The sequence below is a fragment of the Chelmon rostratus genome, chromosome 8 (assembly GCF_017976325.1).
Source record: "Chelmon rostratus isolate fCheRos1 chromosome 8, fCheRos1.pri, whole genome shotgun sequence".
NCBI lineage: Eukaryota > Metazoa > Chordata > Actinopteri > Chaetodontiformes > Chaetodontidae > Chelmon > Chelmon rostratus.
In genome coordinates, this window is record NC_055665.1 from 28190662 (window position 1) to 28206616 (window position 15955).

General features: G+C 40.7%; 1 protein-coding gene across 2 annotated transcripts; it reads left to right on the forward strand.

Annotated features, from left to right (window-relative positions):
• The first annotated feature begins 305 nt into the window (after positions 1 to 305).
• Positions 306 to 13958, forward strand: vegfaa (vascular endothelial growth factor Aa). Of its 2 annotated transcripts, XM_041942209.1 has the most exons (7): positions 306 to 461; positions 3635 to 3674; positions 5612 to 5808; positions 6696 to 6772; positions 6873 to 6905; positions 9371 to 9502; positions 11354 to 13958. In XM_041942209.1, the coding sequence occupies exons 1-7, from the start codon at positions 396 to 398 to the stop codon at positions 11373 to 11375; spliced, it is 567 nt and encodes a 188-aa protein (XP_041798143.1). In that variant the 5' UTR covers positions 306 to 395; the 3' UTR covers positions 11376 to 13958. The 2 variants fall into 2 exon arrangements, with proteins under 2 accessions (XP_041798143.1, XP_041798142.1); XM_041942208.1 differs by lacking the exon at positions 9371 to 9502 and having other exon boundaries at positions 6873 to 6909.
• Positions 13959 to 15955: the final 1997 nt, after the last annotated feature.

Genomic DNA, 15955 nt, shown 5'->3' on the forward strand with positions numbered 1-15955 from the left:
AAAGTTGCTCTGCTGATCGGCACGTCTCCCGCTTCCCTCCGCTGTGAACATTATTACTGTCATTATCGGACGACTGCGCTGTTCCTGAGGTCCCGGCTCCAGCGTGGATTTTAGTTCCCACCATCGTGTCTTTGTCTGTGGATGAGCGGGGCTTGTTGGATGGTCAGGTTTCCAGCGGAGCGCTGCTGGGAGACGCTGGAGGGCTCCCTGTGAACGTGCCACATGCGTGTGGAAGATATGGATTTGCTTTTGCTATAGCCAAAATTTGCCGCGGTTTTTTAAAATATTCATTTTTCATTTTTTGACCGTGCGTGTTGTTGTTTTTTTTTTAATTAGATTTTTGGACTCTTTGACAATCACAGAGATTTCAAGACTCATCGTGAGGAATTACAACCATGAACTTTGTTGTCACTTTGGTAAAAATCCTTTTGGCAGCGGTTCTTCATCTATCCACTGTAAAGGTGAGTCTTTGACTTTTCTGTGCCTAGTGCTTTTGTTAATAATCGGACCGGGACTTCTCTTCCACTCGGCTGTCTCTGTCCTCATTTATTTCACATTTGGTGATACCTGTCGACCTATTCATTATTAAAGTGTTGGGGAAAGAAGACAATGTGCTCACAACAGGGAGGGAATGTTAGCCAATGTGATAACTGACTATTATAACACATTTTTGTCGGCCAAATATGTCTCCCTCCTACTTTGGGGGCTAACTGTCAGCATTTTCTTTTCTGTTTGTACCTAAAAGTCCGCGTCTTACTTTTGTCAGTTTTGTTAAAACCTTAATACGTGCCCCTCTCTGCTCTACAAGGCCAGTTGCTATTTAAAATCAGTTCGTTTAAGAATTGCTTTAAAAGTGCAAAGAGGCACTAAAGACACACTAATTATTCTATTATTATTATTTTTATTATTATAGATTTTGTTCACCACGAAGTACCTAGTTGAGTAAAAATACATCTTAAATGATGTTTGGTCCTCGGAGGCTCCGGCCCACTAAACTGCGTGTGTGAGTTGGAATACGTCATACAAGTTGTGATTTCGATTAAATGAAAGGTGCTTGTTGGATTACATTCATGCCGAATTGAATAGTAGCTGATAAGATTCTCAAAAACCTTGTTCGTCATTATTAACGCTGTATACCTGATCAATATTGTCGTTGAGTGTGGATTAAACAGCGAGGTTTGTGATTGGAGTTCAGCCTGACTCGCCTTCATGAAAGCGAAATGCTGAGTGTGGTTGAAGTCTGCAGTCACTTGTCTCAGCCGCAGGGTTTAGACCCCCTCTGTGTCATTCTCACGGGGATCTGGAGTGTGTGGCGCTGAAGCCGCTCTCTCCTGTCCGGCCGCCCCGCAGAACGCCCACCTCGCTGCCCCCCCCCCCCCCCAGCAGACCGACCCGCTTTCTCACGCAATATCTCCGCCAGTTACAGCAGCCACATAAGGTGAACGGGATCTCTCCGGGATGCCTGTTCGTCGCGTCAAGTTTTTACGATCAAAACAAAGGACGGTTCCTGTTGAACCTTTCAAAATAAAACCAAACCACGTTGAAGCAATTCGATGAATTAGAGTGAAATGAGTACATGTTTTGCAAAACTTTACTCTTTTTTGCGCAAGAAAGTCCTTATTGCAAGTGAAATGTAAAGAATATCACACCACTACTTCCACTTAGCCTACGACTGTAAATGTATCCAGCTTTACATGCACTGCAAGTATGGAATCAGATGGGTCTGAGTATTAATGATTGCACGCAGCAGGATACACTAATGTATAGGGTCATTTACAGATAAATCAATCGATAGAAATATTTTCATTGCAGACAAAAAATATGCTATATATCTGCATATGAATCCATACACAAATATTTCATGTTTAAATAAATGTAATAGAAATCCACAAATATGTGTATTCATCAAAAACATATTTGAATGTTGTTCCATTTGATTGACATTTGGATTGCTGAACCTGCATTTACAAACAGCTCGTCATTTATGAGCATCTGTGTGAGGCTGTTTTCAGACTCCATGGCTGAATGCTCAATTCACAAATGTTTTCTTTTTTTTTCAAAATGAAATTATCTGTCATCAGATGTCTCCTTCCTTTTCAACCAATCACACGTCATCTGATAGCTGCTCTCCACAAGCACACCATAACTCTCTAGTCATGCAGGATTAAATATAACTGAGTTATGAATGCTTGTTTAGTTAGTGACGTGGTGTTAATCACTAGCGTTAATTAACAACTTAGCTATGAAATGCTAGTAGACAACCTAGGATAGTTAGGTAGCTAGCCAGCATGCACAACTCAAACATATCTAACAATGCATGACAAGAACCCATCAGCCGTTTTGACAATTTAGCTCTTTATTAGCTTTCTTAATCTGCATTTATATGCAGATATCTGTTCGTAGAGATTAGCCGAATGTTGTCTTTGCATCTTGAGTTGCTAGTTGGACTATAAACAATGACAGACACACAAAGGTCCTGGCCCGGATATCCATTCATTCGAGGCTAAATCATTATCAGATAAAAGCCAATGGGTCTTCCTCCTTTTCAGCCACTGATGCTCATGTGGCTGAAAAGGAGGAAGACATCTGACACGTGAATTATCTACAGATAATTAACCTTCAAAAAAAAAAATGCATAGGTAAGTCAAGGCATGGCAGAGGAGTCTCCAAAATCCTGACAAATGCAGTGAAATTCACAAATGACAAGCAGTTTGTAAATGCAGGTTCAACACTGTATATAAATGTAACAACAGTCACATATGTTTGTGATGAAGATAAATATATTGCAAATATATTGAATGCATATATTTGTGGATTTTTAAAAACAAGAAATATTTGAGTGTGCATCAGAAATGTATTTGGGAACTTTATTTTTTTATTTTTTTACATTGATATACAACAATAGCTACTTGTGTTTTTTTTAGTGCGGGTCATTTTTATATTAAGCACAGAATAATTTTGTGAATTGTTCTGTGTACATTCATTAATATTCAGACCCACCTGCTTCTATACAGTGATGGCCACTTAGGTGTGGGAATATTGCAAGGACTCTTTTCCCTCACCCTCAGATTAAGAACATGAAAGTATGAGATTACTGACCATACTTGTCAATTTTCAGTTGTATTTATAGAACCAACATTTGAATTTTATGTCACCATCTTGTAGTCAGTGTAGATCACATTGAACTGTTTGGGCAGCAGGCTGCAGCGCTTCAATTTTGAAGGTAAATCAGCCTTACTCGTCTGCTGTCGGTTTGCAGCTTGACAGAGCTGATGCATGTGACTGCACTGAAATAGAATGAAGAGCAAAGCCTACAACAACCAGGTTGTTAGTATTTGACACCTCTTGTGACACCTTTATTCTTAATGATCATTAATTATAGCTCATGTCATGGTAAGAAGTGTCATCAGACTGGTGATTTGGTCACGCTGTGGATCATATTTTGTTGTAATGAGCCTCCAGTAAAATGAAAATTAAAAGATTTTACATACTTTCATGTACTTTAATGTGTATAGTAAAAGTTAATGAGACAAATATTTTGGATCTGTGTTGTGGGTGGTGACAGTTTCTTAGAGACAGTGTTGCATGCAGATGAGAAATATTTAAGACCTGGTCCAATTTGTATCTCTTACAGACTGCCAGTATCAAAGGAGTGGAGAAGAGTAAAAATGAGGGTAAGTTCTCTATCTTTAATGAAGTTTTTTTAAGACTTCTTATTTTCCTCTGTGTACGGCTCAAATGACAGTAGGACCACATGGTGGACATGTGATGAACATTTGTATCTACTGTGCCTCAGACTTACTTTGTTTCTTTTAAAAATTTGAAGCTTTGATATGTCAGCGGGGTATTTGTTTCTCAGTATGAGCTGAGGATTGTTTTTCTGCATAGAGCAGTCAGAAATCAAAGTTCCCAGCGGTGAAAGGTCTGAATTTGGACTTTGGAGTCACCATAAAAGTGGTGCAGATTTCAAAACATGAGTTAATGTGAGAGAAAAGGCAGGAATCAATCAAGGCCTCCACAGTAATTCACATTTCTTGTGTTTCTGCTTTCCGCCAATCTGTTGTGGAAGAACAGTCAATACATGAGCAGACAGTTAGCCTTGGTTCAATGCCATACTCATGTTTGTTTAACCGTGACACTGTTGAAGTCAAAGTTGGACCTGCCGGTTGGTGATGGATGGAGATACAGATTAGTCACTACAAACAGCATCACTGGACAAATAGTGTGGTTGGTGTTATTGTTAGTAAGCAGGAAGTCTGCCATCTGCATGCTGCTGACCTTCACACAGCCAACAGACAGCTGTCAGAGATCATACCACCTGTCAAAAGCTGTCATATACACCGAGATAAGACTGTGGCCTGATTACTCCTGGTGGCGAGTTCTCAAGTTATTGATTGAAGTCCACCTAAGCCATAATAATTTCCTGGAACAGCTGGCCAGTGTAGTATTCAACAAATGTTATTGAGGCGGGAGGAAACAGTGCGGTTTTTGGGGAATATTTTCAGTGGTAGATTAATCCACATTTGTCGATAAGTCCGAAGTGTTGGCCGTGTAATAATGATGAAAACTATGAGATGCAGTTCAACAGGTCAGAAAGCTGAGGAAAAAAAAACAGTAAGAGGACCTTGAGTTAAGACTTTTAAGTTAAAACTAAGTGCCTGTGTTTCTCTCTCACAGTGTTTTTAATAGTGTTTGGACAATGGACAGCAATGGAGCATTATGGCGCAGAGAAATAAGATAAATCAGTCGTTGATACACACATAATACTTGTTAGTAGATACATTCACTGTTGGTTTGGGTCTTGTCATTACATTTGCATTTTGAGTATCATCAGACTTCTCCATGAAAGGATGATGTAAGACAGAGCAAATCTTGGCAACCTTGGTTAGGAGGTAGAACCAGTTGAGTGTGTTGACACGATTCCGTTGTTTGCTGACAGTCGTGTGAAGCAAATCCACCCAGCCAGGCGCTCCAGCAGCTCTCTGTCCCGGAGCAGGTGTTAGTGCTCTATCTGCACGTCTGAGAGGTGAACCCTGCCACCACAGTGCCCGAGGGCTGAACCGGGGCTCAGGAGTTAGCTGGGGGTCGCTGGGAACCCACTCTGATGGACTGTGGGGAGCATTATTCTGGGCTGCACAGATATAATTGAATTCCAAGGTTTCACATTCACATGATGAAGTGTTGCTTCTCGATATCAACTCTCTCTGTGCTTTGCTGTAGTTGTTGGCTCTGGAATAATCCCCTCTATGTCTGAGATGCTTACCCTTGAATGTGGCTGCTTGTAGTTTTTGGTGATTTCATGTCCATTTCCACCAAATGGTTTGCAAGCTGTTCCTGACACTTAGCCAGTTTGATATCAACGTATTTGTTGATTCGAGGATCTGTTAAAATTGTCACCGGCAGAGAAATGTCATAGTTGCTGATCAGGCCACAGATCTGTATCACTGTTTGCTTGCTGAGCTTGTCTTGTCTTGTTGTTGCTGAATGTTGAGAGAGACAGAAAGTTGGGCTGGAAAAGTATCCATTATTAGATAAAAGCTTTTCTAATCACTTTTATCACTGGCTGACAACAGTCATGAAAACATGATCAACCCTCTCATCTTTTTTTTAGTCATCCGCCTCACAGAAGTCATCACCAAGAGTATGTGTCAGCCCAGGGAAGTGCTGGTGGACATCTTTCAGGAGTATCCAGAGGACACAGAACACACCTATGCCCCTTCCTGCGTGGTCCTCAAACGCTGTGGAGGCTGCTGCAATGACGAAGCAATGGAGTGTGTACCCACGGAAACCAACAACATCACGTTGGAGGTGAGCCCGCAGCACAACAGAACCAGGTTCCCTGGTTGAAAAAATAGACATGAAATCATCCTTTGACTTTCTGACTTTTTAATTGTAATTTGTGCAAACAATGTACAAATTCAAGAGAATGACCTGACTTTTGTTTGATTTATGCATAAAAATTCATTCTTGACAATGGAAGTTGTAGCTTAACAAAATAATTTTAACACAAGGTCCACTTCCTAGCTTTTGTCTGTCACTTTCAACCACATCTCATGGGCCTCATCAGTGGGTAAATTTTGAGTTGCTGTGGAGATGGCTCATTTGTAATGATGTGGTGAAGTTGTATGTTATCATGTGACTGATAACTGATAACTTCCATACCTAGGCCACATTGTGACTATGAAAACTGAGTAACCACCTGCCACTGAAGACAATGAAATGCGGTTGAGAGTTCCAGAAAAAGCTAGTAAGAGTGCAAATCAGTAACTTGCTGCTTACAAACAGGTTGTATTATGGTCAGATGCTCTCTGTAATTCTTGACTCATGCATTATAAAAAGGGGCTGTCAGGCCACGGCTTTGTTTTCTGCATGTCTGGATTGTCTGAGAGACACCCAGATTTTCCAGTGCACAGAAAGTAAAGTGGCGAGGCATGGCATCTCAGTTATGTTGTTTACCCCGGCACACTGTGTTTACAGCCATGTCTGTGTGGTCAAAGCCCCTCCTGGCCGCTGGCGAGGCCTGCTGTTTGGAAGTTCAGAAGTATAGAGACATACAGTAACCCAGACAGTTCACGTCTTCCAGTCGTTCTGTTACAGAGCAGTCAGGGCTGTGGTGTTTAGACTGCACGTTACTTGCATGTAGATGTTGTTTTAATTTAAACCTTGCCTTGTTATGTCCTCTGTTTATCTTCAAGGTAATGCGATTTAGACCAATGGTAACGCAGCATACTATTCTCCTAAGTTTTGCAGAGCATCAAAAGTGTGATTGCAGGTAAGAGACTGTAAACCTGACGTTCTTTAACACACAGTGACAGTGATGATGCCATAAAAGCAAAAATGTAAATCATCTTACTCTTTTTTTTAAATTTCAGACTAAAGCCAGATGTTCAAGTAAAGAAAGAATAGTAAGTACGTGTTCCATGTTCTTTCCTGTTTTGTCATCTGTTCCAAATGATTGGGAGTGGGGGCGTTACTGTGTCAACGTGGGGTGCACATGTGAATTTTACAAACATTTTGCCGAAGTTGTCTATAGTGGCAACAATGAGATTTAAATGGGAACTATTTGATCAAAGAATAAGAAAACAAGACTAGGAATTTGACATTTGTATCATCATATTTCCTGTAGATATTGGAGGTACAGAGTAGGGCCTCCAGATCTTCCACCTATCTTTACAGGGCTCTCAAACTCTGAGCATGCTCTTTTTATGGCCACAGGTTTAGTGCTTTATGGTGTAGCTATAACAGGGTGAGTGATTGAGGCGTAGCCGGCTGGTTTCAGACCACCCGCTGCTGTCTGCACTCTGACTCCAGTTGCACAAACCTGACCCTTGCCCTGGGCTACTTCCCCAGTCTAATCATGGCAGAAGGTGTCATGCAGCTAACCTATTTTTATTTTTAGTGGTGTAAATAGAGGATGAGCTCGGAGACGAGCTGAGGTGTCATCGTTGGTTGAGAGAACTCACTCACTGTCCCATAGGGCGGTGTGTGCGCTTGACGTATGCACGCATGTGGTCTGTGTGTGTCTTGAGGCTTCTCAGCGATAGGTCAAGCTGTTTAATTGGATAAGAGGAGTGCTTATGTGCCGAACTGTGCTTTGGCGGATTAAAACCTGATGGATTGGTGGAGGAGAGATGGGATCATATTAGTTAAGTCAAAGTCGTTTGTCATGAAGCTGAGCTGAGCTGAGCTTTGTCCACCCTTGCTGAATGTCTGCCTGTCACTGTGCACGTAGGCAGCTAGTTCACCCTGCGGCAGGGTGGAGTGGAGGTTCTATAAAGAGGATGTGCTCATTCATGCAGTAGGTTGCAGCAGCATATATCCTAATGCACCTAGCTTAGAATCAATATCCACCCCTGCTGATGACGAGACTAGATTAGATATCGTGTTGGTTGATTACCTCCTGTTTGGGTTTATCAACTATTCATTGAACCCTGCATCACTGTAACTGCATCTGCTCGGCTGTATCTCCTTTTTTTCCTGCCTTCTCCACTGCTCATCTCCTGTGTCCTTTTCTATATCTGATACGAAGCTGCTGTGACATTTGTTATGTTATCTCTATGAGGGATGTTTATCATTAAGACTGTCTGCTGGTATGTAGTGCGCTGTACTAATAAGTGCTTACTGCTTCTACTTTCTACTGTTGTCTGTCTGTTGCTTTTTATCCATTTTCATGTTTCCTTTTGTTGATAGATAACGACAACAGCTACAGTCCAGAATTAATGCACAGAAGTACTGACATGGTTTGTTTAGTTTAAGATCATTGGGACCTCGAGAGGTTTGCTCTTATTTTCATGCAGTTCTAAAAGGTGATACAGAGTTGATCCTGCTGCTTGAATGTGTGCTGTGCAGGAAAAATCAGTTGAATGAGCCAAAGCCATAGTTCCTTGTAGCCCCATAGGTACAACCCTTGTACTGTAATTCTGTTCTGTTGTGTCTCTGGTGTGACCTTCCATTTCATAAACTGAGCACTGTAACAGATACGGCAACAACTATAATGTCTACCTCAACTTCAAAATATTAGATGTTCATTTTTTATCTTTGTGTAGCTCCTGGGTGACTGTGCTGCCTCAATCACATCACAACACCTGCAATAAAGGGGTTAATATGAAGTGTTGGAAGGAGTTGGCTTAGTTGGCTTTGGCTCCAGCTGCTTGACTTAAGCTTCTGCAGTAATGATGGGTATTTGACAAATCCTTCTCTGATGTCAAGAATTTCCTTTGTTCCTACCAAACAAAAAACTGTCATGTAAACTTCGACATTTTGTACATAGCATTGGTTTGCAAGCATGACATGCCACTTGTAAACTGAAATTGGACCGAATTCAGTGCCCTTTCATGCCTTTGGACAGTTGATATTAGTGGTAGAAGGGTAGGATCGGTTAAAAATGTTGACACCTACAAGTGCAGGATGATGTCACCATGAAGTTTAATGGATTCCGACTTCTGTTCTTTGTCCTTGTTCCTTAAGTATGAAGCGATCAGCACGGTGGCATAAGAAAGCTTCTCTTACTGGTTAGACTCTCCTTGTTTACACAAATGCAACATCAAACATATGATAAGTATGTTGCCCTGTGTCACTCCTGGAGCATACTAAGTCTCAATTAAACAGGGGCCAAAGGGCACGAGGATGTCAGTGTTGGTGGATTAGTCTAATAGCTGAAACATCAAATCTGAGAGACAAATCCTGTCTTGTGTTTAACCAAATGCACATATTGTCCTTACAAACCAAAATCTTGGGTTGGGAGGGGTGTTGCATGAGTGTCTGTGTGTGCTCTTTCTGCAGAATCTGCTCTGTAGCTTAGATCTCTCTCTCTCTATCTGTCTGTCTGTCTGTCTGTCTGTCTGTCTCTCCCTTTTTGCTTCCCTTGCAGCCACTGTGCACCTTGCTCAGAGAGAAGAAAGCGCTTGTTTGTGCAGGACCCTCTCACCTGTAAATGTTCCTGCAAATTCAAACAATTAGACTGCAAGTCCAGACAACTTGAGTTAAACGAAAGAACTTGCAGGTTTGTTTACCATGCATACACAATAAACAGCACGCCTTGAATCCTCTTTTTTTTCCCACCATATACCCATCTCTTCACCCATCTCTGTGCAAATGGATTTCCTGCTGAGAAGTGCATGCTTCTCTCTGTCTTTTGATGTTGTGCTGGTATTTGTACATAGGAATGTGGCAGCTCTGTGCTTCTCTGTGCTTGCAGTGTGTCTCGTCAGATGCAACAGTCTCATCAGATTTAAGTGTTGATTGTGTCTTCAGATTATCACTGAAATGTTGTTTTAAGTCTTAAGATGTTACACATAACTACTTGCACTCCACATACCATATTTGATCAGTCTGGATAACGCAACCAGCAGCCATTATTTCCTGCTCATACACAGAAGTGTAATCTCCACTGTGGTTTTGCCATGTGTTCATATTTTCTATCATCACAAGCTGTTGTGTGACAATATATCATCTCTGAAATGTTTTTGGTGAAATATGCATGATTTTTCTTCGTTAGTAACAAGTGCTCTTGTGTTAGCTGAACATCTAAAGGCATTATGTAAACCCTTTGGAAAGGGTTTCATGATCTGATAAGAGGATTTAAAACTGCCCTAGCCCATGCATGTTAACATTTAAAGGGTTGCCTCACCCGTATTTTCCCACGTACCTCTGGCGGTATCTGTCTTTGCACACAGGTTTGATTTGATTTGATTTGATTTGTCCAGGTCTTAAGATATCAACTTACTGCTACCCTAATACAATTGAGATAACCGCCATCTCTTTTGTGGTGCTCAAAACATTGAAAACTGCCACCTAAAAATTCAACAGTAACATCTTTGTGCATTTTTTTTTTTGCATTACTCTGAACAATCCATGGACCTCACTGTGAGCAGTTTTCGTTGAGACTATTCTTTCAGTAGAAAGTAGTTACTATGAAAGCTGAATATCATTTTTCAAGGTGTCGAATGGTTAAGTTGTAGCGTATATCACACCTCCATCTCTCTCCACTTGTTCACTGTCATGCCACTGAAAACGACAGAGACAGGTATCTGGATAAATACAACCAAAACCTGACTGTGAAAATTAGGCTTTGAGTTAAGAACGTTTTTACAAAACTTTTTGCATGGCCAGATACCACTAGAAGGGACTAAAAAATACTTTTTTCATAAGGTTTTTGAAAGAATGAAAACCACCAGTTTGAAGTTACAAGATTCACATGACACTTATTACATATTTATCTACCAGTGAGGTGAATCACATGATGTCACATTTACTGGCTCTTACTTGTGTTGTTTTTATGAGTGAAAAATACTCAAATACTAATGAGTGGAGTTAAAATCATTACCCTGACTGTGTGTAACATGTGGCCAACTAGAGGGCTGCTGCCTCTAGTTAACAAGGCTGTGTTTCATGACCTCTCCTAACCCAGCCACTGCCATGACCCCTGACCCCAGAGGGACCCCTCCACACTGCTATGGATTTAGAGAGCCACGCACTTCTGGGTGGAGTGACCACTGGCATGATTCCAATTGGCTGCTCAGTGTTCACAAGAGAGAGTGGAAGGGGCCGAAGGGTGGGGGGTCTCAGGAACTGGGGTTAAGTGCATGTTCACCCACACTACTCCACTCCACCCCACCCACCAGTTCCAGCTTTAACACTTCCCCCTGAACCCTGAGCTACCACAGTTGTAGTAACGTGAAGAGTAAATCAAATCTTTAGCTTTCATACACAGCAGAAAATCCTCACTCCCTCACCATCCACTTCTGCGTCCTGTTCTGCCCCTTCTCTACACGATCTTTTTTTTTTGCATGGAGCAGTTAAAAACCAATTTGTTGCTTATCACTCAACCAAATTTTCATCTTGTCCTCCACAGATGTGACAAACCGAGGAGATGAGACCAGCAACACTGTTATGAAGGAATTCTTTTCTTGGCACAGCACTTTGAAACCTGAGGATGCATTCCCTGTCAGGACATGAAATGACAACGCAAGACGGGACTTTCTTGACGCAGATCTTGCCACTGTCTGTTTTCCGCCTAAAGATATTAATATACATGTACATATACTATAAGTACATCGACAATGTGTATTGCTGCTACATAAAAAGACACTATTTAAAGCTAAACGAATGCGCCGCTGGCGTGTGAATGGGAAATGTTTCAGTGGTGTTCTGCATATGGGTAGAACTGGTTAGAAGAAATCTTTTATTTTATGTAACACTTCACTGGATGCTGGTCTGCTGTGGATATGAATATGTTAAATTTTTCTTAGAAAGAAAAACTGGTGACCACAACTTCATCGAGCAGTACAGCAGAAGCTGAACTCACCTCCGGACTCTGACAGAAGAGTCTGAGAAGAGAGAGAGTGAGGATGAGGAGGTGGAAGAACACCTGTTGTACTTGAAGTGAATGGCAGGTTCAAGAACTGTTTCCCTCTGTGACATGATGTGAAGTTTTGTCTCCACTGTATGGACTGACTCCAGCTGGTGTTATACACCTAAAACGTCTCTCAGAGTTTCCTGAAGGGACTATGGATGCAGGTTATGTACTGTGGCATCGGATAATGTGAAGATGACCTTCTTCTTCGTGGAAGGGTTACATGATGATGGCAAGAACTGGACTAAAGGTTAGCTAATGGTAAAAAAGTAAAAAGATGTTAGAATTTGGTTCAGGTTAAGCCTATCCCTACATGTTGGCAAATAACCAACTTTTACTGTTGGAGTTAGGAAATGGAAGTTTCCATCAGGGTTAAAGGTAACAAACCACTACCTGTTTCTAGTCCTGAATCCTTCTTGTAGCCCTTCTATGGTATGGGGAAACAGATTTGTCTTTCTTTTTGTGCACAGAGTTTATTATTTAAATTTTGAGGTTTTGTGTTCCTTTCACAAATGTCTTGAGACCAGGCTGTCTAAAGGGATATTACTGTAGGTATATATGGAGACAAGAAGTAACTAAACAAGCTGATCACAGATCAGATCAGCACCTCACTGTAGAAATTCACAACCTTCCTTATTTAAAATGGCTTTGTGTGTGTTCCAAAGAAATAGTCAGGTATCCACAACTGAGCAGTTTGTCATAAACGATCTGTATATACTTACTAGATATCCCTTTGTCTTGTACACTACACCTAATTTATAGAATATGTTCAGTATTCTGTATTCTCATATTTATATGCAGTGTTATGATTATTTTTGTTTGTACTTTTTGTTTGAGAACACGTATGACTGTAGACTCCTTTTTCTGTGGGAAAAAGAACTGAAAGACAAAGCTTTGACATTCCAGATTTAAACTAAAGCTGTGTTTCTCACCAGCCGGAGGGGGATCATGGTGGGCCTGTTGACCGATAGAAACCCCAGCCACCAACATGTGCGTGCATGATGCGCCAACACAGGTGTTTTTCATTTTGGACTGGGGTGATGGACATGTGGTTTTGCACTTGTGGGCCTGAAGACACGTCATATGGAGGACTGAAGGAGTCTCGTTCCTGCTGCTCAGCTCGGACCTAGTGAAGACTTTCCAATCAGCCTGAGGCCTCTAGTCTGGGGGTGATAAACTGGCACAGTGTTTTCTCTGACTTTAACACAGGCGCTAGCATAACATCCTCACTCACTGTTGTCTACCATGCCGTTTAGATAATAACTCATTGCCAGGAATTAGTGATTTGTGCTCTGGAATTACTAACTCATGTTAAAATGTGTAAGTTTCACCTTTAAATTTCATAAGAACACTGAAACAGAACATAAAGGCATGTCAATAGTATCAATATATTAACAGCTAAAATACCCAGCATGTGTGCCATGGCCAAAGCTGGCCAACACAGAGTAAACAAGGCGTGTTGAAAAAACACCCGATGTGAACTGAACAAGGACAAGTTAAAAGAAGGATTTCATTGTAATTTGATGGAATTTAAATTCAGCAACATCAGGAAAATATGGGCACAACTACACCAAACCATGCCTCCCTACCTGACAGGACCAGCCTCAACAACCTATAACTTCACTTCTGACTGCAACAATAACTGAACCCTTGAAGGAATGAATGACTATGTTTAATAGTCATAGGTGTGAATTACTAACTGTACTACCTTCAGGGTTCTGTACATGGTCATTAATACTGATCAGTTATTCTGACTTTAGAGTAGATTTGAGTCCTTTTTTCCAAATGGTGACACATTTCTTCCCATGAATGCTACCTGTGTTCCTCTTAGCACTAACTGTCCCACTGCTGTTCATGTGAACTGACCTTCTGTGCTGCCACCCTCAAAATAGAGGCCTGAGAGTGTGTTCATTAAGACCGACTGCTGGCTCAGTACCCACGCCTCCCCAGTCCCCCGATGATGACAACATTCTATTTGTATTTAAATGACAGACTTTTTCTTGAGTTTGTACAGCCACACATTTTAGTATATTTTCACATTAATATATTTATTGGCGCTGTAAAAATGTTTTACAATATTAATACTCTTTTTGTTGTTTTTAGTGTATTAAACTATTAAACATATTTATTTTAAAAATACATTGCTTTTTCTTATTAAATGTCAACAAGTTTGAAAGCATATGTTTTCTGTGGGGAAATAAATATCACGTTTCTAACCCTGGTAGATCATTAACAGATGTGATGTGGTCTCCAAGTAGACCAACACAGTTTTTGTGATCTAAGTTAGAACTCAATGAACGCAATTTGCAGTAAGGGTGGTGGAATATTTACTATAAGATTTATTTATTGATATGTCTATTGTAACCTACATAATGATGTATGGACCTCTCATTTAGACCTACCCTGTGGGTTTCCTGAAAGTGGCCACCAGCATGGATGATAACTCAGGGAAATGTCAGAGTCATTTGTACCACTAGTTGCTTTAAAATCTACTTGAAAATGCAGCAACTTTTCAGGAGTTAATTTTATCATATTTGATCATTTTTTGTAAACCACTGGTCCATTAAGATTATTTTAGTGCACTAATCATACCACCTATCATCTTTAAGTCCTGACAGGTGTCTCAGCCTATCACAGTCTGCCATGGTGTTTGCTGTAGAGTCAGGATAATCTTCATTATCTCAGCCATGGCCACAATTTCTTCTGTAGTGTTAAGCAGTGCCAGCAGCTTTGTGATGCTGTTAAATGTGAACATCAGTAGAACTGCAACTAAGATTTTTTTTATTAATATTAAACACAAAGTCAAGGGAAATGTGATTAGTATTGTATTTATTTGGTCATAAAACAAACTGAAAAGTTTGACCCGATGATGGTGCCAGAAGAAACACAAGGCAATGACCAAATTTACTGCAGTTCATCTTGAGGGGAGCATGACTGTCACCAAAGTCTGTAGGCTTCACCCTCTGATTATGATCATCTGTTCAATCTGTACAGCATTGCCACCCACACAGCCATGCCACTGCTGGTCTCTCTTCATCCTCCTGAATAGGGGACGACTTTTATTATGAAGTACACTAATTAACAACTTATTTTGTCTTGGTTGGGTGGACTTTTTGGTTTTGGCTGACACTCATACACCCAATCACGGATTATTAAACTCTCCATTCAAAGCCAGATAAGTGACATTTGTTTGTGGTGACTCACTTTATAGTGTATGAAATGGATCAAATGAATGAGTAAGGGAAGTTTCCCTGGTGTTACTTAGAATGCATACCACAGCTGTTATTGTGATCTGGGAAACGGATATAGACTTGAAATTTCAAGGTAAGTAGAAGATTATAATCATGGTGTCACTTCTAATGTACTCAATCCTAATTAAATGTGCAACCAACTGTGTCAGTAATCAGACAAAGCAACTGTCTTTCCTGGTCTGTTCAGCCAGAGACATGTTAGTTTTGATTCCTACTTCGTGTTTCCATGTTTTAATGTGGTTCATGCTAGAATGTGACTCAACAAGTTCTTAACTTTTGTGTTCCGGAAATCTTCACACTCTTTATCGTTTTTTATTTTGTGTTCTCTTTTATGTACAATAAATGGACAAAATATGCTCCATGCAACTCAATTTGTGTGACGGTTTTTCTTGCTTCATTTACTGAAGTTATGACAGGTACACTCTGGTACTGGCTTACGGTCTAAGAGCTTGTGAACTTTGTTCCTGCTGCTGAAGGACAGCTGACTGGAAAACATGTGAGAGTCCTGTAACATGAACTCCTGAGTCAGGAGCCATAAAGACAACTTGGGAATGCTTTGCCACTTCTGAGGTAGCACTTTCACTATAGATTGGGAATTAATGTCATATATAAGTGTTAAAGCATTTTAGCAGAGTAGATCTGAGGCATAAATAAGACCAAGTAAGAGTGCTGAGTCCTTGTAATGCTAAATACTCAGAAGAATGCTGCGAATTATTTGATCTGTGATTAAAGGGGAATTTAAAAAAATCAGGCCAACCTTGCCTTCATGTTAATAAGCAGAGTAGGTAGCTGGACTTTCAACTGCTCCCTCAGTAATGCCGCAGTAACCTAAGACCAAGATATCCATCAA